The sequence below is a fragment of the Podarcis filfolensis genome (assembly GCF_964270895.1).
Source record: "Podarcis filfolensis genome assembly, chromosome: 16".
In the NCBI taxonomy this organism is placed as follows: domain Eukaryota; kingdom Metazoa; phylum Chordata; class Lepidosauria; order Squamata; family Lacertidae; genus Podarcis; species Podarcis filfolensis.
The window spans coordinates 804286-832232 of record NC_139620.1 but is presented as its reverse complement, the minus strand read 5'-3'; the positions used below and the strand labels follow the sequence as shown (position 1 = coordinate 832232).

The 27947-nt window shown below is 52.7% G+C and overlaps 2 protein-coding genes across 2 annotated transcripts in view; one reads left to right on the top strand and one right to left on the bottom strand.

Moving 5' to 3' along the window:
* The window catches only part of LOC310751719 (uncharacterized protein), a 950206-nt gene that overhangs the window by 541718 nt on the left and 380541 nt on the right, over positions 1–27947 (bottom strand). The window lies entirely within an intron of this gene.
* DCAF8 (DDB1 and CUL4 associated factor 8) lies at positions 383–27575 on the top strand. The gene is made up of 14 exons (XM_083591223.1): positions 383–541; positions 5407–5482; positions 12407–12477; positions 15662–16353; positions 17213–17353; positions 18844–18938; positions 19803–19913; positions 21388–21460; positions 22500–22557; positions 22886–22993; positions 23824–23954; positions 24848–24967; positions 25935–26051; positions 26325–27575. The coding sequence occupies exons 3-14, from the start codon at positions 12429–12431 to the stop codon at positions 26442–26444; spliced, it is 1815 nt and encodes a 604-aa protein (XP_083447349.1). The 5' UTR covers positions 383–541; positions 5407–5482; positions 12407–12428; the 3' UTR covers positions 26445–27575.

Here is a 27947-nt window from a genome sequence, read left to right as displayed (position 1 = left end):
CGCAGCCCAGAGTTGAACTGCGGAACTCTCTGCCACATGAGACAAGCTGGAACCCTTGAAAGGAGGACTGGAACCTAGAAATAAAAATGGGGGAGCCTGATCGTGATGGTGGTTGAACAACAACAGCAACACATTATACTATATAATAAAACAATACGATATATTTTAATTATTGTTTTTTATTGTTCTTTAGGCGCTGCCGCTCTGCGCGCCGCTCTCTATGGCCCTTCCGCGCGCTCCTCTCGGGCCTCTCCCCTCCCAACCCGGAAGCACTTCCCTCGCGCGTGCGCCTTCCTCTCCCTCCCTCCCCCCGCCTCCTTCGGGGTCGCTTGCCCGGGAAGTGTCGCAAAGTGTCGTCGTCGGGGGCCGTAAAGCGCAGAAAGGGAAAAAAACACACAGCCCTGCTCGGGGTCGGCGGCAGCGGCGGCGTCCGGGGAGCATCGGCGGCTGGGCGGCCCCATGGCGGCGGCGGCGCCGGAGGCGGAGGCGGCCCCCCGGCCTGGAGGCGGCGGCGGAGGGGGAGGCGGAGCGGCCTCCAGAGGTGAGGGGGGAGGGGCAGGGAGGAGGGGGTCTGTCGCTTGCTTCCCCCCCCCCCGCCCCTCCTCCGTCCCCCCCCAAGAAGGACCGGGGGGGGAGGGAAGGGAGCTCCCCCCATTTTCTGCAAAAGGAGGGGGGGTTGTTTGTTTGTTTGTTTCTTTATGGTGTCGCCCCCCGCCTCCTTTATCCCCCCTCCAGTTGGGTTGAGAAAACGCCACTCCTGGGGGGAGGAAGAAGGACACCCCCCCCCAGAAGGCCCAGGAGGGGGAAGGGAAGGAAGGGGGTGCTCCCCTCCCCCCATAGAAGCTGCCCTGCCAAAAGGAGGGTGGTTTGTTTCGTTTGTTTGTTTATGGTGTCGCCCCCCCCCACTTTTCACCCCCCCCCAAGTGGGTTGAGAAAAGGCCCCTCCCGGGGGAAGGGAGACGCGGATGGGGGAGGGGAGGAGGCGTTTTTCAGGAAGAGCCCCTCCCCCCCCCAGAGGAGGGGGAAGGGACCGGAGGGGGGTCGAAAAGGGGCTTCCCCCCCTCTCTATATGCGTGGCCCTGGGGTTCCCTCGGGGGCCTCGCCTCTCTTCCCTGCTCCTTCTGGCCTCTCCCCGCTTTGCCCCCCGTTTCTGCTTCGCCTCTTCATCCCTGGCTTGTGTTCATTTCTGGCATTTGCCCATTCTCTCCGTGGTCACTGCTATTATTCACTTGCCGCAACACAATAATATTAAGAACAGGTTGCAGCCGCTTCCAGTCGCCAAAATGAGGTGGAGCCTAAAAATATACATCTGTTTCTAAGCAGGGCCAATCTCTCTCTTCATCCGCCCTCGTCACTTTATCTCAGTTTATGTTAAGTCTGTTGTGTATTTATATCTGTATTTATTCACTGATATCTATGTTTATATATGTCACCTCCCTCTGTTTAGCTCTGTTAGTTTCTGTTTAAAAAATTTCCTTCCAGGAGCACCTTAGAGACCAGCTAAGTTTGTTCTGGGTGTGAGCTTTTGTGTGCATGCACACTTCTTCCGATGCACTGAAACAGAAGTCACCAGACCCTTATATATAGTGCGAGGGTGGGGAGGGGGATTACTCAGAAGAGTGGTGGGAATAGGTGATTGGTTGATAGGTGTGGGAAAGCAGTTGACGACTGCAATTGGTCTTAAAGGAAAAAGCAAGGGGTGAAATGGCTAAAAACAGCTTTATTATGTATAATGAGAGAAGAATCCAATGTCTCTATTCAGACCAGGTCTCTCCATGGTTTTAAGTTTGGTAATAAGTTGCAATTCAGCAACTTCTCTTTCCAGTCTATTTCTGACATTCTTTTGTAGCCGTGTTGGTCTGCCGTAGTCAAAACAAAATAAAAAAAATTCCTTCTAGTAGCACCGTAGAGACCAACTAAGTTTGTTCTTGGTATGAGCTTTAGTGTGCATGCACATGTGTATCTGAAGAAGTGTGCATGCACATGAAAGCTCATAGCAAGAACAAACTTAGTTGGTCTCTAGTCTCTAAGGTGCTACTGGAAGGAATTTTTTTTACCTGTAACTAGTTTCTGTTCATCTATTCATCTGTCTTCTTCATCTGTACTTATCTTCCTATATGTAATCTCTATCATTTTAGCTAAAGCTGTCCATTTATATTTTATCTTTCTGCCAGCTATATCATTTCTCTGTATTTATCATATGTTTATATTTATCTTTTTTAGCTATTCATATTTAATTGTATTTATCTTTAGCTTAAGTCTGTTTACATTATTTTTTCCTATCTTATCTTTTTTATTCGTTCATTACACTTTTGTCCTCCAGGGAGCTCAGGAGCTCCCTGTTTTATTTTGACAACAACCCTGTGAGTTAGGTTAGGCCTAGAGAGGAGAGACTAGTCCAAAGTTCATGGGTGAGAGTTCTAGCTGAACAGGGATTTGAAGCAGATGAATGGGCATGGCTAACTTAGATCCATTAACATTTTAGTTCAGTGGTTCCCAGTTAGCTAAGTACTGAGGGCTCCTTGTTTTTCAAAAGCCAATCCGTGAAACCCCCTACTTTTGAAATTTTTGATATCTCTAGGTAGTTTTTGTTATGTGAATGGTGCCATGGACTCCTTGGGTGGGTTACGTGGACCCCCACCCTGGGGCCTGCGGACCACCAATTGGGAACCACTGTTTTCTTTAAATACAACTCAGAACTTTCTCAGCCCACTGCTGTTTTTTTTAATACACCAGCACCTCACTTTTCTTCCAAGAAATCCAAAGTCGAAAATATGGTTCTCCCTATTTTTCCTCCCCTCACAACAACCTGGTGAGGTAGGTGACCAGCTGTGAGAGAGATTCCTTCAAAACTTGCACTCCAGTGAAATCCACAATATGGTTCTCAACTTCATGGAAGTTATGAAAATGCATAATTTAGGACTGAATATATTTAGTGATGTGTACATGGATATGAAATAATTAGGGGCGCATTTGCTTGCGATTTGCCATCTTTTCTTCTTCTGTGTGTATATCTGTATATGTGTGAGTGGAGAGAGAGAGAATGCACACACAGAGATCTGCACACATAAACAGATTTATATCCCACTTTTCAGGGTGAGAAAACTTTCTTATACGATGACTTACAAAACAAGAGTTTGAAACAGCAGTGTACAAAACCCGAAGGCAATAGTTGTTGGTCCAAAAGAAGAATTTCCCAGTCTACACCTGGGCAGGATCTTAATCAGGACCAAACCAAAATGTCACAAAAAGCAGACAAGTGTTTGAGTTACCCAGAACGGAGACTGACTGTTAAATGAAACAGGAGTTGGAGGAGCTGGAGTTGGGTGGGAGGGGAAGAAAAAATTAAATGGAATTAGTCAGGATCTTGAGGTCTGCCCTTGAGACTCGTCCTCCGTCCGGGTGGTGACTGCAGACTGAATGAGGCTCATGGTCCTTCCTTGCAGGCATCGGGCTGCCCCCAAGTCTCATTGGGGATGGAGAAACCGTGGCTGGATCCCCTTGTTTAAAACAAAGCCCCAACATTTATCCAGATCTGTCTCTATCAATATTATAGATAGATTTTTGTGTAGACACACACACACACGTAAAATTGAGAGAGCTGTCCATTGGTGTGTATAAAATAATTTTTTTTTAAAGTAACTTATGTCTTATTGCTGCCAAAAGAATCTTCAAACCCCTTTTTCATACTATGTTTTGAGTTACAAAGCCGTTTTTCTGGTATGAGATGTATAATATACTCCTTACCATGATGCCAGTCAAAAGAAGTGGCAGGAAAGTTTTGGGTCTGGATGAAATGTTAGTGACATTGATTATTTCTTACATTTCTATCCCACCTTCTTCCTTCCAAGGAGCTCAAGGGCTCTCCTCTCCATTTTATCCTCCCAACAACCCTGTGATGTGGGTCAGGCTGAGAGGCAGGGTCTGGCCCCCAAGGGCAGCCAGTTTGACACTATGTGAACTGTATAATCACGTCTTGTCTTTCTCTCACTGCACTTCTTTGTAAAGTTCAATTATGGATACAATAAAAAACATACACTCTCTCTCTCTCACACACACTATAATATATAAAAAAATGATTATATATCTAAATAAGTTATGTGGCACCCTGTCACCAAATGGTGCCATCTGTTAGGAGGTCTTTGGCTCCTTCCACTGGAGGGTCCGTCCAACGTTCCCCTGTGAAGCCCGGAATGTATTTTCATGCTGATTTATTTTGGTTGCTGGGACTTGCATGCCTCTTTCCCTTTTTCATGCTTCTTCAATATTTTTTTGGGATGTCAAGCAGACTATTATTATTTTTGAAATACCATTTATTTTAAAAATAAACAAATGTGCATCTCAAATGATTTGGAAGGCAGTAAATTTCCGGTCTTTTCAGTGGGGCCTTTAGTTCATTTGAACCGAGTCGTTTCGTGCAGATAAATAGTATTAACAAGGCAAACAATTTAGATGATCTGAAGAGAAACCAGAGTATTAATAATATAATTTTATTATTTATAACCCACCCATCTGATCGGGTTACTCCAGCCACTCTTACATAAGTGAGCGTTGATACTTAAGTTCAAGTTCAAGTTTTATTGCGGCAAAAGCCAGTGACACTAAACACCACAAGATCAAACAAAAACGAAACAACAACAACATCAGAAAAGAAAAGGGGAAAAGAAAAAAAAGATTACACAAGGGAACTTCGCAGTGTGCCATTCAACAGATTTGAGATTTACGCTTCCTGATTACTAAAGGTTGATACTTAAACGTACATGTCTTTGCTTGCACATGCTTGTATATAAAAACTGTATGTTTGTGTCTGTTGCTTTTAAGAAAGGGAAAAGTTCAAAGCAATGCAACAGTGAAAGCAAGTCTCAAGAAAGGGAGGGAAGAGGGAGCAAGGGAATCCGTTATCTGCTACCCCAAACTTATTAGTGCACGGGCAAAATAAAACTGAGATAAATTAGGTGTGGCTGTAAATTTGTTGATCCTTAAGGTGCCACAAGACTCGTTCTAACCATATGTATGAGTTTTACTTCCTGTAACTTTCTCCTCCTATCTTTATTTGCAAAATGGGCTCCCACAGCTGCTTTGGATCCCTGTAGCAACAGGGGTGCTAAGGTGCACCATCGGTGGCCCATCAACTGCCTGAGCCTTGAAAGTCATAGAATCAAAGAATTGTCGTTTTTGAAGGAGCCCAAAGGGCCATTTAGTCCAACCTCCTGCAATACAGGAGGAGTCTTCCAGCTGAGAGAGGCAACTCCACACAAATAAATGTGTGACTGTTTATCTGTTTCTCCACCAGCCAGCCTTAGCCCTGGTACTAAAGAGATCCTTTGCACTAATGTGGAGACCTTTCAGGAAAAGCAGGATTGAAGCCGTCCCACTTCAAATTCCACCTTCTGCTTTCTCCCCCAGTCTGACGTCAGTTCTACAGCGCCAGTTCCCAGAGAGCTCCTGGATCTACTCTGCTCGAAAAGGGAGTCGGGGAAAGGTAGGTTTCTGCCTTGAGGTTCCTTAGTCCCTGCCCAAGAGGACAGGGCAGTGAGCAGAACTTTTGGGTGTCCAGTGCTGCTGGGAGGTGGCCTGGCACCCCTCCCAGATAAGTGTGTCCTTCAAGAGAAGCCCCATTGCTGGTCAGTCCAACTTATTTCAAGTTAAACGCTTACAAAATTGGGGGCGTTCATCTTGTGTTGGAATGGAAATACAGCCTTAATCAATGCGGAGGCCTTTATCCAGTGATTACCACCGAATGACGGGTGTTCGTTGTTCAGTGTTTCACTGGTGATGCTGCTCTTACCAGATCCTGCGTCAGGAGAGTTGCATGAGCGTAAGAAGAGCCTGCTGGTTCAGGAGAATGACCCATCCAGTCCAGCATCTGGTAATCACAGCAGTCAACCAGATGCCTCAGTGGGAAACCCAGAGGCAGGATTGGAGCACAAGAGCATTCTCAGTTGGTATCCAGAAGGACTACTGCCTCCGACTCCGGAGGCTGGATGCAGCCATTGTGGCTAGCAGCCATTGATAGCCTCCTCCACCTCCTCCTCCCCCGTGATTTTGTCCTGCCCTTTTTTAAAGCCATCCAGGTTGGTGCATGGTTTCTGTAATCCGCTAATTCTGTGGAAATGTTGAATTCTGCAATGTTTTGCTAGGGTTCCTCCCTATTTTGTTTATTTTTTATGGGTTTTTTACGATAATGTTTATTGTCATTGTCCCATATAGAACAACGTAATTAAAAAAATCTACATCAGACATTCAAAAACCAACAAGCCTGCTATCCCATCCTGGTTAGCCCCCGAAAAACTCTGATACCCCATAATTAAATACAATATACTCCCATAGATACTCCTTACACTGCATTTAAAACCAAAATCACATTTGGATAGAAACTGTTTCTCAGGCGGCTAGTCCTAATCTTTATAACCCTGTACCTTCTTCCAGAAGGCAGAAGCTGAAAGAGATCATTTCCAGGGTGCGCACTATCCTGCGCTATCTCTGCAGCTTTCTTCTGACACCTGGAAGCATAGATTTGATCCAAGGTGTTAAGGAAAAATCTAGGTGTGAGGCTGCTCAGTCCCCCAGCTGGTCGGGCAGAGCCCACGGGTCCCTGCGGAATAAAGGAAGGAGTCCAGCCAACCGGAGCAAATAGCTGTAGACCAAAGTTTATTGCGCAGTAGGTTCAAAGAGCAAATTTTGAACCCCGAGGATGGGGTGACAAAGACTTTTAAAACTTTCCCACCACATCCCAGAATACAGTTCGAAGGGGAGGGGTTAACCTTGGCAAACATGTCCAGACAAGTCCTTGGTACAAGATTAGCATAAGCAGACATGGCAGGGCAAGACTCTGGTATAAGATTAGCATAGACAAATATGTCTTAAGTACCCACCACCCAAAAGTACAATAGAAGTTCCTTTGCATGTCTGGAGCCTGAGGCGAGTCAGGTGATGAGATTTGGCTTCCTTTGGCTAACAATGAGCCCAGCAATTGTCACCTCTGAGAACTTCCTGGAGTCCTTTTGCAAGCGGAAAATAGCTTTGGAATGGGGGGAACTGGGAAAGGAGATGATTTTATATTATTTTTAAAGCTAGGTGACTTCCTTGAGCTGTCAAGTTGGAAGGATGTATTCAGGCATAATATTTGTAATATTTAACTTTAAAGATGTGCCCCCCCCCCGTAATTTCCGTAACACAAGACATTTATATCCCAATCTTCAGCAAAAGGGGTTCTCAGAGTGAATTACAAATACTGGTGATAAGACCGTCCCTGTCCTCGGGATTGTGATCTAAAATTCACAAAAGGAAAAGGAATTGGGAGTGAAGAGGGGGAAAGCAAACTCCGGTGCAATTCCCTAGAGCACGGATAGGGAACCTCAGTCTCAGGGACCCCACAGACCTCTCCGTCCAGCCCCTGGGACTCTGCCCTCACTGACCTGTGCTTTGCATCCTCCTTGAGTGTCTTTGCCTGGCTGATATATGCCCTGGGTCTCTGGTAATGCTTCTCTTTTGCCTGCATGGAGGGTAGAGACAAGTGTGTGTGTAGAAAGTCTTTGACGATCGCTCATAGCCAAGTGAGATTATCTTCCATGAGAACGGTCTTAACAGTGAATCCGTACGTGACTGTGGAGGCCAATTCTGGATCCACGCATCCTTCCACAGTGGGGGCATAGGTTTCTGGGCGGGAGTTGATCACGGTGAGGGTTTGCTAAAGGTCAATTTGCATTCGTTGCTCGGCCCATTTTTGCTTCTGACCCTGCCCACTTCTGGCCCCCAGAAGGTTCCCTAGAAGGGAATGCGGCCCCTGGGCTGAGAATGTTCCCCATCCCTGCAATGACCAGCTGCGGCCTCCCATCTCTGTCTCTCTTTCCCTCTCCTGCTGCCTGGTGGAGGGATTTCAGGCTGCTACGTCCCCTGGTAGGGGAGCCTTCGGGAGAGAGAGGCTTTGAATCCCACCTGCCCTTGATTCTGGGGCTGAGCAGTGGCTCAGCGCAGGGGACGGCCCTGACTCTGCCTGGGGAATTACCCCTGGAGAGGAGCGTGGCTTTGGCCTCAGCTGCCTTGTGTGATGCTTCCCTCTTCCCCTGTTTCCTTCTGCTCAGGCCAGGGCTCCTGGCTGGGCCTTTTTAATTCTTCCAGTAGCCAAAAGCCCTCAGAGCGGCTGGTGACCTTGGGTGGCCGCCCTCCTCCTGCCTGTTCCCTCCCTTATCTGCTTATGAGCAGTTCTGGGACCCAGCCAGGATGTCTCATGGCCTCCGCCTCCTCTAATCGCTCCCTGCGCAAGCCATAGCTTCCCTTTCCCCCCCTTTCCTCTGGGCTTTCCCTTGGCACTTTTTCAGAGTGAAGCTGTCCAGGGTCCCCGCTTCCCCAGCCGCTGTGGGGATTGGCCGACTGGCTCCTCTGATCCCTCCCCCTCCCAGACAAAAAGAGGGAGGGGCAAAGGAGGAGCTGCAGGTCAGCTCAAAAGGGTCCCGGGTCTTCGGATGCTGTGACTTTGGATTAGTTTCAGTTGAAACCAAGGGCCAGTTCCTCTTGTCGGTGACATTAATCCCCCCCCCAAGTGTACGTTGCCCCACATGGCTCTTCACCAGGGAAGGTGGAAGCTGCGGTTCCTGCATGGCAGGGGGTGGACTAAATGAACCTTGGGGGGGGGGGGCTCAACTCCATGCTTGCTTTGCCTTCCTCTGTGCTGCCTCTTTGTCACCTGCCCCCCAGCCAGCAACTCTGATGCCCGTCTCACTCTCATTTCCGGGCCTGTAGAAGAGGGTGAATCAGCCAGATAATAGCCACTTTCGCTGGCAATTAGGCCAGCAGGAGCCTCTTCAGAGCCGGGCAATACCTCCTGCCCTTTGTTGTCTTCTTGAGCCCAAGTGACTTCCCTTAGACCTCACTCCGAACTTCCTTCCCCACAGTGTTAAACGGCTGAAGGCTAACCCCCCCTCGGTCTCCAGAGTTTATGGCCAGGTACCAAAGATCTGGGCTGCTCCCTCTGTCTGCTCTCGATCGCTGACGGGCCTCTTATTTCAGAAAACAAGCAAGAAATCCCCCATGCCTTGTAGCTTAACTTAGCGCTTCTCCTGCCAGCTATGGATTTACTTAGCTGGCAAATGTAGGTGTGTTCTTTGTACATGAGCGGGATGAAATCCAATACAGTAGTTCCTCCAGTTGCGGATGGGATCTATTCCGGAGGCCCAGCCAGATCCCAAGGTTTCCACAACTGGAGGACCGCTTCTGCGCATGCGCACGCGGCAAAACGCTGTAAAATACTTCTGGGTTTGCCACTTACGTGTCCCGAAGTTTACGTAAGTGGACGTACTACTGTATATAATAAACACAGCACCAGCAGTGTTGCCTCTTCATAAACCAGGTTGGCAATGAAAGAATGAAAGCTGGCTGTTTTCGGATGCATGCTGGAAGTCTTGGGCGAAGGACGTCTGTGTCTGGGGCCAGCAAGATAGAGGAGAGATCGGCTGCTTAGGGGAGTTTTTTTGCGGACAGTGCATGGCAAGGTGCCACCTCTGGTCATTCAGATGTTGGTGGGAGAAGGGGCGTTGGAGGCAGATTGTAACCCTCGGGTTGGCTCATGCAGAGGTCCCAGGTAGACAGGCTTGTAGCCGCTTAGGGCTCTCCAGGTAACAACCAACACTTCTAGTTGTGCCTTGGAGCTCAGAGCGCCTGGCCTTGAGGAGCTGCTTGTTTGAACCACTGCTTGGAAACTGCAGGAAGGGAAAGTGCTCTTGTTCCCGGGTCCTGCTTTTGTGAGGCATCTGCTTAGACACTGAGCTAGGTGTTGCTGTCGTCCCCCCCGCCTGATCCAGCAGCCAGGCTCTTCTGATGTTCATATGGAACCTCCAGGTCCAGAGGTAGTCTATCTGGATTCCTATGGGTATTTGCCCATTGAGAGAACAGGAGCCTGGACTAGGTAGGCCTCCTTGGCCTGATCCAGTAGCCAGGCCTGTCTTACGTTCTTGTGTTGTTATATGCCGGGGGGGGGGCGGGGAGGAGTTCTTGCCTTCACCCTCTTCTCAGGCAGCTCCTGCAAGTTGTGGCGTTTGCCATAGGTAATAATAATAATAATAATAATAATAATAATAATAATAATAATAAATTTATTTATACGCCACCCTCCCCAGCCAAGACCAGGCTCAGGGTGGCTAACAACCGATATAAAACAAATTGATTGAAATACAACTTAAAAACAAGATTAAAATACAGCATTAAAACATTAAAATGCAGCCTCATTTCAATGGAAACTCAAATCAGAAACGTTTTTTGGGGGATGAAAATGTCAAATCTTCACCAAGGCCAACTATCCAGACTGGTCCTACATGGGCCAGAAAAAAAGCCAGGGAAGTCCCCAAATAGGAGTTCCGTCACAGAAGGAGAAAGGAAAAAGGAAAGGGAGGGAGGGGATCAAGTTGATTCCAAGGCAAAGGCCAGGCAGAACAACTCTGTCTTACAGGCCCTGCGGAAAGAAATGAGATCCTGCAGGGCCCTGGTCCCATGAGGCAGAGCGTTCCACCAGGCCGGAGCCAGTGTTGAAAAGGCCCTGCCTCTGGTTGAGGCTAATCTGACTTCCTTAGGGCCCGGGACCTCTAGGGTGTTGCTATTTATGGACCTTCAGATCCTCCGTGGGGCGTGCCCCACCATACCTTCCCTGCAGAACCACCCCCCAGATAAGGAACTGGGGCATGTGCTCCTTTTGGGGAGCGTGAGGAACAGTGCCAGGCCTGTGTCTTCCACTCTGTGTGCCTCTCCTTGCAGGTGGCGCCTGGCACTTGGGCTGCACCACCAGAGCCTTTGTTGAAGGAAGAGGAGATGGGCAGCTGTGATGACTCACCTGACCCCCTGCTCTGTGGGAAACGGCTGCGGGGGGATGTGGGGTGCAGGAGGAGGAGGAGGTGGTGGCCCCGGGCCTGCCCTCTGCCTTGCTCCCTCCCAGGCTCTGTCATCTCTGTGCTAATGCAAAAGTGACAGCTGACGGGGTGCGAAGAGGCACTTTCAGGGGAGGCGCATGAGCTCAGAGCAGATTTGCTTTGCCGGAAGAAGAAGGTCCCAGAGTCAGCCGCCACTGGAACCTCCAGGTGGCGCCAGGGGAGACCCAGGGCAGTCCTTGTGGGTCAGCACAGGAAGTCCTGGGCAAGGCGGGGCAAGGGCCTGACTCTGTTTCCAGTGTTTTCCAAACACGCATCTTAGGTATTCAAAGTCTTCTATGAGGAAGGAAGCTTCAGAGCAGTCTGTGGACCCAAAATGTTTTTAGGCCGAAACCTCCTTGGCCCATAAACTCACCCCCAGTGTACCCCCTGCCCTACAGAAAAGTATTATTCAGAGTATTGGTTTGCACAACATACTAAGGAGGGTAACGGCACAATAAAAACAGTCACAATTTATTCACAGTCTGGTTGAAACTGGCTTCATTGATTTGCCAAAACAGATGGACTTCATCCAGTGATTTCAGCTTTTCAAAGTCCAAAAGTCATTTGCCCCTCTAGCACCTCCCTGCCTCTGAGCCCCCCCTAGGCAATCCCACTGCCCCCCGAGGGGGGAGCCACCCCCTCCCCACTTCTGGCCTGGAGCTTCCATGTTTCTATTGCTGAGAGAACTGGAGTGTGAGAAGGCTTCTGGGAGAGAGAAGTTTTGCTGAGCCAGCCAGGGAGCTTGGAGTGGCACCCCAGGGGCGCTGCGGGGGGGGGGGGTTGGCTGCCCCACCACGTAGGAGGAAACAAGAAATAATGGGAGAGTTTGTGTGTGTGCCGAGGGAGCGCCCTGCTCTAAGAGGCTTGGGGGCCCCTTGGTCCTTTGCATTCCGTGCCGGACAGAGTGACTGTTGGGGAAGGGCAGTTGGGCCCAGGGTCTCGGGGGGGGGGGGCTTCAGAAGGAATGGCTGCGTTGTCACTGCTCCTGCTGGCCTCCTCCTCACGTTCGCAGCCGTTGTTCCGGCTTTTCAGCTAGTCATTTCTTCCCCGCCAAGTAGGCGTACTCCTGAGGGTGCTTTTGGAAGGCCTGAGTTGAAGTTCTTGGTGGGCCAGTTGATTTAGGGGATGCCCTGGCCCCAAACAACGCCCAAGCACTTTCGAGGCCACCCTTGGGCCTTCGGATCGGGGCCTGGGAACGAATGGGGAGCTGGGGCCCTCGTTTTGGCTGGGGAGCCTTGCACAGATCATGGCCCCCAACTGGAGGGAGGAGAGGGTTCATATCCTCCTTGGGGCCACGGATCAGCCTGCCTCTGGGGTCCTGCTCTGCTCCATTGGGGGCCAGCACCCCTTAGCCTTGCCTGGGGGGCAGTTTCAGCAGGCTGTGCCCCTCTCTCCTCCCAGCAGAGGCTGAACCCCATGCAGAGCAGCTTCTTCCACACAGTTGGGTCCCCTTTGTTGGCTCCGATGTTTACAGCCTCCTCCTTTTCTCTCTTTACTGAACCTCTCAGGGCGAATTCACGAGAAAACGCAATGTCAGACGCAGGAAGTAGCACGGATGGGAAAACAGATTTACCCAACGGTAAGAGGAGCAGGGTGGAGGGACTACTGAAACTTATATTGGCCTGAGTTCTTGGTGTGCTTTTTTCCAGTGGCTTCCAGCCACGTCTCTTTGGACTTGCGGGTCCCTGAATTGCAAGACCCACCACTTGCACGTGGGCTAGATTCCCACAAACCTTCCCGACACATGCCTGGAGTGCCTCCTGCATGTGTGTCTCTGACACAGGAGAGGAGCCCTCTCGCCCGCCTTGTCCAGTGAGCTCAGGATTCCTTGCAGCTTGACCAGAGAGAGGTTCTGAGCTCATGTTTCAGGCCGTTGTGGATGCAGAGTCGCCAGGAGAAGTCAGAGCCGCAAAGGCTGGGGTGGAAGAAGAAAAGCCCTCCCTTTTGGTTTGGCACATGCCCACTCCTGAGCGCAGTGTCCAGGCCTGGGCAGCGCAACGTGATCTCTTTGGCTCTGGGTTTTGAAAGCCAAGTTGCGTGGCGGCGGCGGCAGCAGCAGCTCCTGAGCTAAGTCTTTGGAGAGCTGCTGGATCTGACTCCACAGTGGAGGTGGTGAATGCAATAGGTGCCCACCCAGGGGTGCATGTGTCCCCCTCACTGAACCAGTGGGTCCCATTGCTCATACTCTCAGTTTCTGAACCCACCCCAAAGCAGCTCTGTTGTATTACAGTCATACCTCCGGACGAATACGCTTCAGGTTAAGCATTTTTGGGTTGTGCTCTGCGGCGACCCGGAAGTAACGGAACGCGTTACTTCCGAGTTTCGCCGCATGCGCAGACGCTCAAAATGACGTCATGCACATGCGCAGAAGCGGCAAAATGCGACTGCGTGCATGCAGACGTGCATTTGCGTGTTACATTCGCTTCAGGATGTGAACAGGGCTCCGGAATGGATCCCTTTCGCATCCAGAGGTACCACTGTATCTGCCCCTCCAGCTGACCTGGGGCACAGTCTGGCCTCTTCCCTGGAATTGTGGCATGCAGCACCCCTCTGTCTCTAGAGCTCCATTTGCTGTCATCCTGTCCACAGATCATAGAATTTTAGAGGTGGAAGGGACCCCTGGAGGTCATCCAGTCCAACCCCCCTGCAATGCTGGAGAATCCCTGGCAGGTGCCCCCTCCCCAGCCTCTGCTTCAAAACCCCCAACGAAGGAGACTCTGCCACCTTTCGAGGGAGTCCTTTCCACTATCAAGCAGAAAGTTCTTCCTAGCGTTGAGTCGGAATCTCTTTTCTGGTTTCCTCCCCTGGAGCAGCAGAAAACAAGCCTGTCTTCCATGGGCTAGCCCTCCCCTCCAGAGATGGCTCCCATGCCAGCCTCAGCCTTCCCTTCTCCAGGCTAAACATCCCCAGCTCCCTCAGCCGCTCCTCACGAGGCTTCATCATCACGCCGTCTCCCAAGGCCTTGTTGCCAGACCCTTCATCATCTCAGTCACCCTCCTCTGCCCACCTTCCAGCAAACACGGCCAGAGTTTCGTGCGGCTCTTTCTCTTGCCTTGGGGAAGGGCTGTTGTAGCTCCTCTGCAGGGCACCTGCTTGGCATGCAGAAGGTCCTGGGTTCAGTCCTGCTGGGGCTGGGGAAGCCCCAGAGAGCCATTGCTGGCTTCCAGTGTAGAGAACAGTGAGCTAGGAGGAGCCCAGGGACCCCCACTCAGTTTAAGGCAGTGTCAGCCACGTCAGGGTGAAGGGGAATGTTTATTTTCTGAGGGAAGCTTCAGAGCTCAACAGCAAAGCACTTGCTCTCAGTCCTCTTTGGCTGGGAAAGATCTCGCTTAGAACCCCAGCGAGCCATCGCTGCCTGTCAGGATGGGGAGTCCTGAGCTAGCCAGACCCGACCAGGTGCACGAGGCGGCCTTTCTCTGTTCTTGAGTGTCAGCCCCAGCAGAGTTCGCGCCGAGCGGATGGAGCGTGGCGGCACAGAGGGCAAACAAGCAGAGCGGGATGACGCGTCTCGGGTGGGCGGGAAGAGTGTTGGCAGCTCTGCGGATCCAGCTGGCAGTGAGGGAGTGGATCCATCCTCCCCCACAGCCGGAGCAAAGGGGAAGGTTTTTGAGTTAGCCGCCCCCCCCCCCCCCGGCAAGTTCTGGGTTGCAGCTCAGCCCCTTCTGACCGACTTGAGGAGCTGGGACTCTGACTCAGCCCAGACGGCATGGAGATGACTCCCTCTTTCAAACAAAACAATGATTTATCGATCGCCTTCTATGCCGCCCTCTCGATTGACACAGAAGGTAACGGAAAACAGCTTAAGATGTTTAAAACAAGACTAGCAAGTGGATAGTCATGACAAAGACCCATTTATCCTGCCAGGAAAGCCTCTTGGGGCAAAAAGTGGGCACCTAGGCAGGGATGTTGTGCCACAGAACGGGGGCAGTCACCCTCAAGGCCCTGCTCTTCTGAGCTACTGGCTGAAGGAGCTTCTGAGATCTTCAGGGTTTGCAGGAGAAACTCACCCACAGACTGCTCTGATTTGTTGTGTGGATAAGGGATCAGGCAGTCTCTCAGATGACCTAGTGCTGGGCTGTAGAAGGCCTCATGCGTTACTCCCGGCACCTTGAATTTGGACCTTTAGACGAACGGCACCCAGGGCAAATCCCACAGGTCAGGTGTTAAATGCTGGCAGTTGGTTTTCAGTTGTGACCCCTGGACCAACCCTGAGGGTAGCCACACCTTAGAGACATGGCCGTAATCCAGTGCAGTTCCTTTGGAGTTTTCCTGCATTGTTGGGGGTTGGGCTAGATGACCATGGGGGGTCCCTACAGAACCTACAGTTCTGTGAGTATCCACAGATATCAAGCGTGGTGCGGTTTTCTCCAGGCTGAGGCAGAGAGGGGTAGGCAGGATGCCAGAAAAAGAACTGTGAGTGCATCTTGAGCGGATGTGAGAGCGATGTGGCTGTCGCATCTGTCACCCCACTGATCGCCAGGGTTGATTCGGCTGATCTGGCGGGTGCCCCCTTCCTCCCTCCTGAAGCCGTGCGCTTGGTGGAAGAGGACGGCCATCCCTGATAGAAGGAGTGTTTTCAAGGGGATACGATGGCTGCTTCTTGAGCCATCCCCTTGTGGTTTGATAAACCTCTGCGGTGCTGGGGGCGGTCCCAGACTTGTGCTGCCTGAAGCAGTCTAGCAGGGGCTCCGATGGGAACGGAAATCTGGGGTGGGGAAGACGCTTTCCTGCGGCTTCACCACCTGCCTGTCTTCCCTGCGCAGGAAGCTTATCCAGCAGCCCGGAGGAGATGTCTGGCGCCACGGAGGGCCACGAGACGTCCTCGGGGGTCGAGGTCGAGGCTTCCGACCTGAGCCTGAGCCTCACGGGGGACGAGGTGGGGCCCAACCGCACCTACACGGAGAGCTCGGCGGAGGAGAAGGACTCGGACAGCATGGACGACACGGGCCACTACTCCATCAACGAGATGAACCGCACCTACGACCGCTCCCACTCGGAAGAGGAGGAGGAAGAGGAGGAGGAGGAGGAGGAGGAAGAGGAAGAAGCGGTGGAGGCGGCTGAGGCCCAGCGGTCCCGCCGGCGAGCCCAGCGCAAGCGTCCCAACCGGGACCGGGACTCCTCGGACGATGAGCGGGCCCTGGAGGACTGGGTGGCCTCGGAGACGACGGGGCTGCCTCGGCCACGCTGGCAGGCGGTGCAGGCGCTGCGGGAGAGGGCTCTGGGCTCCTGCGCCCGCTTCGTCCACGAAGCCTGCGGCGCCCAGGTCTTTGTGCAGCGCTTCCGGCTCCAGTACGGGCTGGAGGGCCACACGGGCTGCGTCAACACCTTGCACTTTAACCAGCGCGGCACCTGGCTGGCCAGCGGGAGCGACGACCTCAAGGTGGTGGTCTGGGACTGGGTGCGGAGGCAGCCGGTGCTGGAGTTTGAGAGCGGCCACAAGAGCAACGTCTTCCAGGTGAGGGGGGCTCCTTCGCCCAGCCTTGTGGTTCCTTGGTTGCAGCATAAAGCAAAGAATTCAGAGTATCATAATAGTGAAAGGGGGAGCAGGCACTTTGAAAGGGCGTAGATGGATTAGCAGCTTAAGACCTGGGTGAAGAGGAACATTTTCTCCTGGTGCCGGAGCCACTGCAGGAAAGGCCCTGTGCTCATACTGCCCCCCTCTGGACCTCTCATGGAGGAGGCACGCAAAGGAGGACCTGGGTCAGTCGATATGGGGAGATGCGGTCCATGACCTATTGGGGTCCTGAGTCTCTCAAGGTTTTGTGGGTCAAAACCAGCACTTTGAATTGAGCCCATAAACAGGCACCCTTTGCACTTGGCCAAGATGGGTGCTGTATGCTCTGACCGCCTTGTGAGCAACCTGGCCACCAAATTCTGCACTAGTTAAAGTTTCCAAACCATCTTCAGAGGCAGCCCCACATGCAACTCCCATGCCGTTCAGGGAGCCCTGTGCTCTGCAGTGGGGCAGGGCTCAATCCGACTGTGGCTTGAGGCCACGGGGCCCCTTCCTTTGTCAGCCAGTACTTCCAGGCATTTGGGCTGCTGGTTGGTGGGTTTCCCTGTTCTAGCAGCTGCTCCTGGGCAGGCCTTGAGCTCCGCCTCCCTGGGTGTCACTCAAAGCCTGGGGAACCAAACTCCCCGCCCCCCCTTCTGCATCTCTCCCCCTGCTGCGCTTCCTGCGACCTGGAAGGACCCCTTGCTGGCTGGAGGGTGGAGTCACTCCGGGGTCATTTTGTGTGTGTGTGTGTGTGTGTGTCTCCTTGTCCATCAGCTGCAGTCTCAGGGCCTCCTCTTTCTCTCTCCTGCCCTGCCAGGCCAAGTTCCTCCCCAACAGCGGGGACTCCACCCTCGCTATGTGCGCCCGGGATGGCCAGGTCCGCGTGGCAGAACTCTCCGCCACCCAGTGCTGCAAGACCACCAAGCGGGTGGCCCAGCACAAGGGGGCTTCGCACAAGGTGAGTGGGCAGCGGGCTTCTAGTCCTGGGGGAGGGGGCACAGGAAGTCCCACAGAAAGCGAGAGGGTGAGAGCTTGCGCCCATCTGCACACTTCGCTTCCCTAAGGGGTGGTGGGGAAGGTTCGACCCAGTAGAATTGATCTGAAGGCCATCTTTCATGGATGCTTTGGTTGAGATTTCTTGCATCACAGGAGGTTGGGGTCCCTGCCATCTCTAGAATTCTATGAGCCTTGGGAAAAGCCCCTTGGAGACGGAGGAGGAAGTGGGAAAGAACACCCCTCCATCTTCCTCTTTCAGCTCTCTCTAGGGTTTGATGGGGGGCTCATGAGGAAGCGAGCAGCGCTGTGGGGTGCTATGGGGCATCACGGATGCCAGGGGAAATTCTCGAAGGTGCCATTTTGCCCAGGAGCCCCAAATAATCAGGCCCTTCCTGATGTCAGCGGCACTGATGGCTGGGAAGGGATGTAGTCTAGCCTTGCAAAAAGGCTTCAGGGATGTTTATATAGCTTGGAGGCAGATTTCCCCCGCTTTATTTATTTTTCTTTATTTCATAAACATTTGTACACCGCTTGATTGTAAAAAGAAACAAAAAAGGCCTCAAATTGTTTGCAAAAAGATGAAACAATAAATTAAAAAGAATTGCAACAGTACAACATGCAAAAGTTGAAATACTTAAACAGGGTTAAATTTCTAATCACCTGGTAGGCTTGTCGAAACAGAATGCTTTTAGCAGGCCCTGAAAAGAGGACAGTGCTTGCTTGGCATCAATAGGCAGGGAGTTCCAAAGGGCAGGTGCTGCCACACTAAACGACTGACTTCTTATAAAAGTGGTGTTCTTATTATGTGGCACTCCTAGTAGTGCCATTTCTGTCGATGGAAGCGCTTGTGTGGGTACCTGTGGGGTGATCTTGCAGGTAAACTGGTCCCAAATTGTCTTTATTGACTGATAGTAACACCTTGAACTTGACCTGGTAGCAGATCTCAGAGCACGGCGGTGCATGCTGCAAAGTCCTCACCCCTGTCAGCAATTGTGTCGCAGCATCCTGCACTAGCTGCAGCTTCCGGGTCAAGTGCAAGAGAAGCCCCACAAAGAGTGCCTTGCAGTAATCCAGTCCTGAAGTGACCCATGCGTGAACTGGGGTGGCCAGGCTTTCCTGATCACGAATGGCCTTAGCTGCCAGCTGCAGTTGGTCAAAGGCTCTTCTGGCCACCGAGGCTTCCTGATCCTCAAGGGACAGTGCTGGGTCCAGAAGCTCCCCAAACTGCGAGGCTGCTCCAATTTCTCAGACCCGGGAGCTGCTCACCCACACTGCCTCCATCTTACCAGGAAGTCTATGGCCCTCGAGTTGTTCTGGCCTGGCTGCTTCTTGGGGATTGGCTGCTGGGCAGCGGGTCCCAAGGGAGTGCTGTCCGAGGGCACACAAGGGGTGATGGGGGGAGGCCTCGCTGCAGTTCCCCCCCTCAAACCAGCCCGTCTCTCTCTCTCTCAGTTGGCCCTCGAGCCAGACTCCCCCTGCACTTTCCTCTCGGCTGGCGAAGACGCCGTGGTCTTCACCATTGACCTGAGACAAGACCGGCCAGCTTCGTAAGTGTGTGGGGCCCCCTCTCGTTCCTCTAACTCTTGGCCTGCCCCCCCCCCAGTAGTTCTCCTGCCCCTTTCCCTACTTTAGCCCCAGCTTCTCCGGGGGGGGGGGGGGGAAATTGGGTTCAGATTCCGCCCCCCCCCCAGGCTGCCGAGCATTTGGGGTTGGGGGCTGTCTTCCTCCCGCTGTGCCTTCCTGGCTCCGCTGGAGCTGGTGAAGAAGGGCCCCCCTCCCTGGTTCTCTTCCTTGGAGCCTGGAGCCAAGAAACAACTCCTTGCCACTTTTGAGCAGGACACGGCTGGGTCCTTTGGGGTCTCCATGCTGGAGCCTGAAGGGGCGGGTGGGTTTTCTCCATCGGGACTCATAAGCTGTGGGGGGAGGGGGGGTGTACCGTATTTTTTGCTCTATAAGACGCACCAGACCATAAGACGCACGTAGTTTTTGGAGGAGGAAAACAAGAAAAAAAAAATATTCTGAATCCCAGAAGCCCAAACAGCAAGAGGGATCGCTGCGCAGCAACCCCTCTCGCTGTTCTGGCTTCTGGGATAGCTGTGCATCCTGCATTCACTCCATAAGACGCACACACATTTCCCCTTACTTTTTAGGAGGAGAAAAGTGCGTCTTATAGAGCAAAAAAAATACGGTATCTAGCCTTCTATATCTATATCTCACCTTCTTCTAAGGAGCTCAAGGTGACAGAGCTTATTTCTCCCCACAACGACCCTGTGAGGTAGCTTCTGCTGAGAGGCAGTGAGTGGCCCAAGGTCATAGTCTCTCCCAGCTCCTGGCGAGGAGGGGGTGAGGAGGCTCTTTCCACTGAGGTGAATTCAAGCCCCCTCCCCTCTCTCTCTGGTTTGCATCCTCAGGAAGCTGGTTGTGACGAAAGAGAAGGAGAAGAAGGTTGGCCTCTACACCATCTACGTGAACCCGGCCAACACCCACCACTTTGCTGTCGGGGGCAGAGACGAGTATGTCAGGTGAGACCCCCTCCCGCCTGGCGACATCTCAGGGACCAATGAGCCTGCCCCCCGTCTCCCAGAACCCCGCTGTTCAAGTGAAAGCAGGGCAGGCCGTTGTCATGGCTGGCGTTGGGGGGAGGCATTGGCCCACTTTGGGGTTCTGTGGGGTTGACGGGAGGGAAGCGTCTTACTGGCTGGTGGTTGGGTCCATTGTGCCCCCCTCTTGGGCACCCGCGTCTCCTTCCTCCTGTGCCCCCTGCAGACGTCTCGCCAATGTGCAAAGGGATAATAATTTTATCATTTATACGTCACTCATCTGACTGGGTTGCCCCAGACTCTCTGGGTGGCTTCCATCACATATACAGTGGACACTCCGTGTCTGGATACACATTTGCAACCTGCAGTGTTCACAACCTACAGTGGCGCGTCTGCACATGCACAGGTTGCAATTCGGCACTTCTGCGCATGCGCAAAGTGTGATTTAGCACTTCTGCGCATGCGCGACCACTGAAACATCTGGGTTTTGGTGGGTGTGTAACCCAAAAAACCGCAACCTGAAGCAGCTGTAACCTGAGGTATGACTGTAAAAACATAATGAAACATCAGTTGTTAAAAACCTCCCGATACAGTCCTGCCTTATTTGTTTTTAAATAAATAAATTGAAATGGCATGCCTTTCCTTGCTCGGGGCGGGTGCCTGGATGTCGCTCTCAGCCACCTGCTCGCTGTGATGTGACCTTGGGGTAACAGGCGTGAGCAAGGGAAGCCGGGCAGCAGCCCTGAGCAACTTACAGGCAACAGCCCCAGCGGCACCCATGAGTCTCTCTCTCCCCCTCTCCCCGGGCGCCTTCCCTATTAGGTGGGGAGCTCCCCACGCGACACGATTTCAGTTATGCGCGCAGGGGCATGGAACATAACCCCTGCGTAAGTGGAGGGATGCATGTAGAAGTAAACGAGGCTGCTGCTTTGCATAGCGTCTTCTTAAAACTGCAGTAATATCCAAGGCAACACAATGACTAAGTACAACAATGCGATGTCAATATAAACTCTTTATATAATCTATACAGAACATTAAAACAGTATGAAATATATGAAACATGCACTCTCTGCAAAACCAAATAAAGAATCTGACCCATTGCTTCTTTCAGAGACTTGCAGAGTCCACAAAGGCTTTCAGAGACTTATAAGACTTATGTTTATTTGGTTCTATGTTTCCAAGAGAACCCATCAAGAGTGCATATTTTGTGACTTTCAGAGATTTATAAGATTTCTGTTTATTTGGTTTTGCAGAGAGTGAATATTTCATATATTTCATACTATTTAATGTTCTGTATAGATTATATAAAGAGTTTATATTGACCAAGCATTGCTGTACTTGGTCATTGTGCTGCCTCAGATATCACTGATAATTGTTTGCAACACAGGGGTTTAATTGTTTGGTTACTTCTTAAAACTGCAAGCTGACCCCCTTTTCCCTTCTGGCATTTCCCCAGGGTCTACGACCAGCGGAAGATCAACGAGAACGAGAACAATGGTGTGCTGAAGAAGTTCTGCCCTCACCACCTGGTAAGGGCCTTCCTGGGGTCCATGTTCCTTCTTCCCTGCCAGGGTCTTTGCCCTTCGTCCCCCAGCCCTGCGGTGGTTCTGGTAGCAGGAACACAGCCTTCAAAGAACACACAAAGAGCCTGGCTTATGGATCAGGCCGGGGGGACCCGCCCAGTCCAGCCACCTGTCCTCCCAGTGCCCAGTTGCTCCAAACAGCTTGGCAATCTGGACAGACTGCCCCTGGCGCTGGAGGTTCCATAAGAACACAAGAAGCGCCTGGCTGCTGAATCTGATCAGCCCACCTAGTCCAGCCTCGTGTCGTCACAGGGCCTGGCTAGATGCCCCCAAGGAGTGAGTGGGATGCTGGATTGTTAGGGGCACCTCTCTCTGAAATCTTGGCCTGCCTGCCCCAAGTGCAAAAGCTGCCTCTGTGCTCAGCCCACGTGGCTCTTGGCATAAGAGCCATAAATAGCAACCCTCTAGAGGTCCCGGGCCCTAAGGAGGTCAGATTAGCCTCAACCAGAGCCAGGGCCTTTTCAGCACTGGCCCCGGCCTGGTGGAACGCTCTGTCTCATGAGACCAGGGCCCTGCGGGATCTGATTTCTTTCCACAGGGCCTGCAAGACGGAGTTGTTCCGCCTGGCCTTTGGCTTGGAATCAACTTGATCTCCTTCCCCTCTTTCCTTTTTCCTTTCTCCTTCTGTGACGGAACTCCTATTTGGGGACTTCCCTGCCTTTTTTCCTGGTCCATGTAGGACCAGTTGGCCTTCGTGAAGATTTGACGTTTTCATCCCCAAAAAGTTTTTGATTTGAGTTTCTACTGAAATGAGGCTGCATTTTAATGTTTTATTTTAATCCTGTTTTTAAGTTGTATTTTAATCAATTGTTTTTACACCTGGTGTTAGCCGCCCTGAGCCCTGTCTTGGCTGGGGAGGGTGGGGTATAAATAAATTATTATTATTATTATTATTATTATTATTATTATTATTATTATCTGGGGCTGGAGGGTCTTTGGGAAGGTGCTCTGCTGAGCTTTCCTCTGCTCCACGATTCCTCCGTAGGTGAACAGCGATTCAAAAGCCAACATCACTTGTTTGGTCTACAGCCACGATGGGTCAGGTACGTGGGGCATAGGGGGAGCTCTCAGGGGGGGGGGTCTGCCACCAAGCTTGGGGGGGCTCCTCTTCTGTCGTGTTGGGTGCCAGGACAGCCCTTGACCAGGAGAGCCTGGGAGAGAAACCTTCCAGGGTGTCACAGACAAGGAAGCACAACAGAGTGAGGAGGGGGGTTGCCCTGTCCCAGCGCCCCCCTCCCTGGTGAAGGCTGGGAGGTTGTGATGTCTTAGAATCTGCTGGCCAGCCTCTCCCCCCCCCCAGGCCAAAGAAAGCTCTTCCCTCCTGCCATTTCCCAGATGCAACTGATCTTTCCCCAATGTGTCTTGCTGCAGAGCTCGTGGCCAGCTACAACGACGAGGACATCTATCTCTTCAACGCGTCCCACAGCGACGGAGCCGAGTACCTGAAGAGATACAAGGGGCATCGGAACAACGCCACAGGTGCAGGAGCAGCCCCCCCGCCCCCCCTGGCAGGGGGAAATGCCCCCTGACCTTGATGGCCTGTGGGGCTGGCAGAGCGCCTGGCCTAGCCTCGCTCAAACCCCAGGCCCTTTTGCTAATGTTGAAAACTTCCAAGAAGGGGCAGGTCCGAGCTAGGTATATATATGTAGGCAGGCAGTAGGCTCACAACTTACGTGAGGGTTATATTCCGGGGGGCTGCATGCAAAGGGGAAATCGCACAAAGTCGGGACGACCCAGAATGCCCCACATCTCTGTGTGACTGTCGCTCCCTGGGTAGACTGAGGCTTTTGAAAGGCTGTGGGTGGCTCCCATGAAATCTCAGGTGGCCCCTTCCGACTGGTCCCCCCCTCCCCATTTATTTCCCCTCCACCCACGCAAAGCTGCAGTTTCGTAAGTAAATCACATGTGAGTTGTAGTGTTCCTGTAAATGTAATTATAAATGCATTCTCTGGCTAAAATGAGATTGATTTTGCCAGGGACCAAGCAGATAAGCAAGTGAGGAAGGGATTCCAAAGTCATCGTCCCCCCCCAGCATCACCCCCACACACCCCAATCACCCCCTGCCCCTGTTCTCTCCCCACATGGCCCCCTTGATGGCCGCAGGGCCCAGAGTCACAGCTTCCACGGCGCCCCCTGAGCAAGGGAGACTTGCTCCTCTGGGAAAGGAGGGAAGGAAGGGAAATGCAAGGGGGAGGCAGGGTCTCCTGGTCCCCCAGTGCAGGGGGGGCTGCTGTTCTCTTGCCAGGAGGTGGCGCTGGGGGGGCAGCGGCTTTGCCGGGCACTCACCGAGACCACTTCTCTGCCTGCAGTGAAGGGCGTCAACTTCTACGGCCCCAAGAGCGAGTTTGTGGTGAGCGGCAGCGACTGCGGGCACATCTTCCTGTGGGAGAAGTCATCCTGCCAGGTGGTGCAGTTCATGGAAGGCGACCGAGGAGGCGTGGTGAGGGGCGTGGCTGGCCGGAGGGCTGCTTGGACTGGGAGGGGGCACGGCTGGGCAGGCTTGGTTAAGGGGGTGGGTAGAATTCAGGGGGCCTGTCCTGTTGGCTCCTGGAAGAAATGGGTGCAGAGCCTGTCAGCATCGCCCTTGAGCCAGTGCCACCAACTGGACTCATCCACTTCAGCCCCGACTGGGCCAGGCGAGCTGGGTAGCACTTCCAGAGACCACCTTCTGCACAGGAACAGGTCAAAGTGCTGTGGACTCACAGCTTAGAGTTGTGAGCACCGGATTCACTTCCACAAGAAGACAGTCATCGCACAGCAGAGTCTAGCAGAGTATAAACGACTCAGAGAGCAGCTCTGTAGAAGATCTTCTTTATTCTATCTACAACTATTATACACAACTATATACAGAGCTAAATGAGGTCTAAGCATAAATGAATGCTGCACTGCACTGAGTGTCTGCAGCTGCTCTTAGCAGCAACCTTATCTATACACACGATCTCCAACACTCAGTCTCTCTCTCTCCGACACACTGACTGACTGATGTTAGGCTGGAGCAGAATAAGTAGAGAGCAGAACACAGCCCCTCCTCTCTGGAAAATCACTAGACTCATCAGCAGATTCTTGGATATGGGAGGGGTGAAATCTCCTCAGAGCCCACCTCTCTCCTGAAGCAAATCTGCCATCCCTTCTTATCCTGGGGGGGGGGGGGGGACACAACACACCATCTTTTCTGCCTCCCCCAGCATGTCTACTTTGGGAGGGGCAGGAATGCAGGCCGTGGGACAGAGCAGTGACTCCTCTGCTACCTTCTTGCCCTCTCAGCTGTTTCTGGGGCGACCCAGAGCCATAACTCCGCTCCAGAAAAAAAAAGGTTTTTGGATATTCTTTTAGGTCAACTGCCTGGAGCCCCACCCTCACCTCCCAGTCTTGGCCACCAGCGGTTTGGATCACGACGTCAAGGTCTGGGCCCCGACGGCGGAGGTGCCCACCCAGCTCACCGGCTTGAAGGAGGTGAGGGCCGCCTTCTCAGCCCCATGGAGACTCAAGGGGCCCCTGCTGGCCAAGACGCTCTCTCCTCCGCCCTGCAGTCTGGGGGAAGCTAGCATGGCGGGTGGGATGGGGGCTTCCAGTTTTGGTTGGACTCCCAGGGGGGCCAGGGATGAGGGTGATGGTGGATGTCGCAGGAGACCACATAACACCGGTCCTGAAAGACCTACATTGGCTCCCAGTACATTTCCAGGCACAATTCAAAGTGTTGGTGATGACCTTGAAAGCCCTAAATGGCCTCAGCCCAATAGATCTGAAAGAGCGTCTCCAACCCCATTGTTCTACCCGGACACTGAGGTCCAGCTCCGAGGGCCTTCTGTCGGTTCCCTCCCTGCGAGAAGTGAGGTTACAGGGAACCAGGCAGAGGGCCTTCTCAGTGGTGGTGCCCGCCCTGTGGAACGCCCTTCCATCAGATGTCAAGGAGATAAACAACTACCTGACATTTAGAAGACATCTGAAGGCAGCCCTGTTTAGAGAAGCTTTTAATGTTTTATGTTTTATCGTATTCTTAATATTAATATCATTAATATTCTGTTGGGAGCCACCCACAGTGGCTGGGGAAGCCCGGCCAGATGGGTGGGGTGTAAATAATAAAGGATGATGATGATGTCCGGAGGACCACGGATGCTGGCTGGGAAGGAGGTGGCTTGGGTCGTCCTTCCACGCCTCTCTGGGTGGTGGCTTCGTGCGCTTGTGGGAAGCTCATCAGTACTGGAGCCAGTGGCCGTTCAGTGAAGTGGAGCATTGCAAGGTTCAGGAGAGATAAAATGCTGTCCCTCTTCACTAGATGGGCCACTGAGTCGGCAGGGACACCCAGGGGCATCTAGTCCAACTCCGTGCACTGCAGGAGTCTTAGGTTCTGAATGGGCCCTGGGCAGCCGAGTGACCCTCTCTTCCTCCTCCTCCTCCTCCTCCTCCTCCTCCTCCTCAGGTGATAAAGAAGAACAAGCGAGAGCGGGATGAGGACAGCCTGCACCACACGGACATGTACGAGAGCCACCTGCTCTGGTTCCTGATGCACCACTTCCGACAGAGGCGGCACCACCGGGTAGGGCGGACGGGCCAGGCTGAACCGGGGGGGCGGCAGGGGGGAGGACGGCACGTGGGAAGACCGGGAACGGGGGCCTTGAAGCTCACCCCCTGGGGGTTTCGGTCGGTTGGGAGGGCGTGGGGCTACCGAGTTAAAGCCCGTCCCTGAATGACGCAGCCGTGAGTGAGCCTGTTTTGGCGATGGGCTGATCCTGAGTGCACTGAGCCCCCTCTGCTCCCCCCCTCCAATATGGGACATGGTCACAGCCCCCTACTCTTCCCTTTCCCCCAGCGCCGAAGAGATCCAGGCACAGGGGCGACGGACAGCGACTCGGACGAATCCCCCAGCTCCTCTGACACGTCGGACGATGACGAGGAAGGCCCGGATCGGGTGCAGTGCATGCCTTCTTGAGCCCCCCTCCGAGGATGAGGAAAAGGTGGGGGCGTGAAGAGTGTGCAGACTTGAATCGGCAACAAGATGCCCACCACTTTGAATTGCCATCTATTCCCCCTCCCTGCTTTTTACTGAAACACCAAGGAAAGCCCCCCCTGCCCCCCTTGTCGCTGGCCCTCCCCCAGGGGCAACCTGCTTGGCATTAATTGCACTTGGACTTTGCTTGAGGGGGGCAGATGGGGCGACACACATGGGACGCCCTGGGATTCCCTTCTGCTCTCCCCCTCCTCTCTCTGCCTCTGTTCTGGCATGGGGAAGAGAGAGGCCTGCCCCCTTCCACCCCCTCATTTCCCCAGAGGCATGGGGTGGGAGGGAAGGGGCTTGGTTGCTCCCCCCCCCCCCGCCATTCCCTGTGAAGCTTCCTTTTGAGTGAGCTGAGTTCGGGTTCTGCCTCCCTCCTCCTTTCCTTTAAGATGTTGGTGTGAGCCCCAAAGGGGGCATTTTTTGGAGGTTTTGTGCTTTTTTCTCCCGACCCCCCCACTCCCATTTTTGAGGAGCACCCTTGCTTGCCCGCTTCCAGGATGAGCAAACTTGGACTCTTTGCTTTATTTCTGATTACATTTTTTTAAGGGGGGGGGGCGTTCTTCTCCCCCCGCCTCCTGTTTTTTGTGTTCTTCCTTCAGCAGAGTTCTAGCGGCATGAAGAGCCCCCTTTTGCAGTCTAGAGCTTGCCTTGGCCCCCTCGGACCCCCTTCGCCCAACCTTTTTGGAGAGTAAAGGTTTTTTTGTTTTTGTTTAAGAGAGGTTTAAATGCAGAGGAGAGACATGGGCCTGATTCCCCTCCCCCTTTTGCGGTGGGGAGGGGGGCTCACTCGTGCCCTACGGAGGGAGAGGGGTTCTCGTGGGATCCCCTCCATTTGCCCGAAGGTTCTTTGTGTTTCATTTCCCCCGCTCCCCTTTCCTTTAAAAAATAATCTTATTTGTTTTCGAAAACAACTGCCCTTCCCCCCCCATCGCTGTTTAGAGGCCTAATTTTATATGTATTAAACAAGACAAGAACCAAATTAAAACTTGGATGTTATCAAGTTAAAATTATTGTAAAAGTTTAAATATATATATTATATAAATGCAATAAAAGAATTGAGAGACAGGCCTGGCTGTGTGTGAAATGGGTCCGCAGGGAGCCTGGCCAGAGGTTCCTCTTTGGCTCCGTGGGGCTGGTTGCCTTTGCCCTTCTTGGTACAGGAAGTGGGGCTCTGCCCCCCCCCTTTCTGCGGCCTTGTTCGCCTAATAGACTCCACAGGCCTGGAGGGGGCTCTCACTTCAGCCGCCCCCCCCCCCCGCTTCCTCCTGACCCTTCCTTGCCTTTGTCCCATCTTTCCTAAATCACCTTTTTATTTTTGTTTCGCTGGCTGTGCCAGCACTTCTGTGTCCCCCGTGCACCTCCTTGAGTCAGCCAAACTGCTGGAGCATCTCGCCTTCGTGATAAGGACATCTTTGGCATCAGCAATATCGAGATCTT

What these genes read in the sequence shown, in the direction of transcription:
- DCAF8 (XM_083591223.1), top strand. Translation starts at nt 12,429, where the DNA reads ATGTCAGACGCAGGAAGTAGCACGGATGGGAAAACAGATTTACCCAAC. An exon ending in AAGGCGACCGAGGAGGCGTG is followed by an intron (nt 23,955 to 24,847) that starts GTGAGGGGCGTG and finishes ATATTCTTTTAG; the next exon opens with GTCAACTGCCTGGAGCCCCA. An exon ending in AGCTCACCGGCTTGAAGGAG is followed by an intron (nt 24,968 to 25,934) that starts GTGAGGGCCGCC and finishes CCTCCTCCTCAG; the next exon opens with GTGATAAAGAAGAACAAGCG.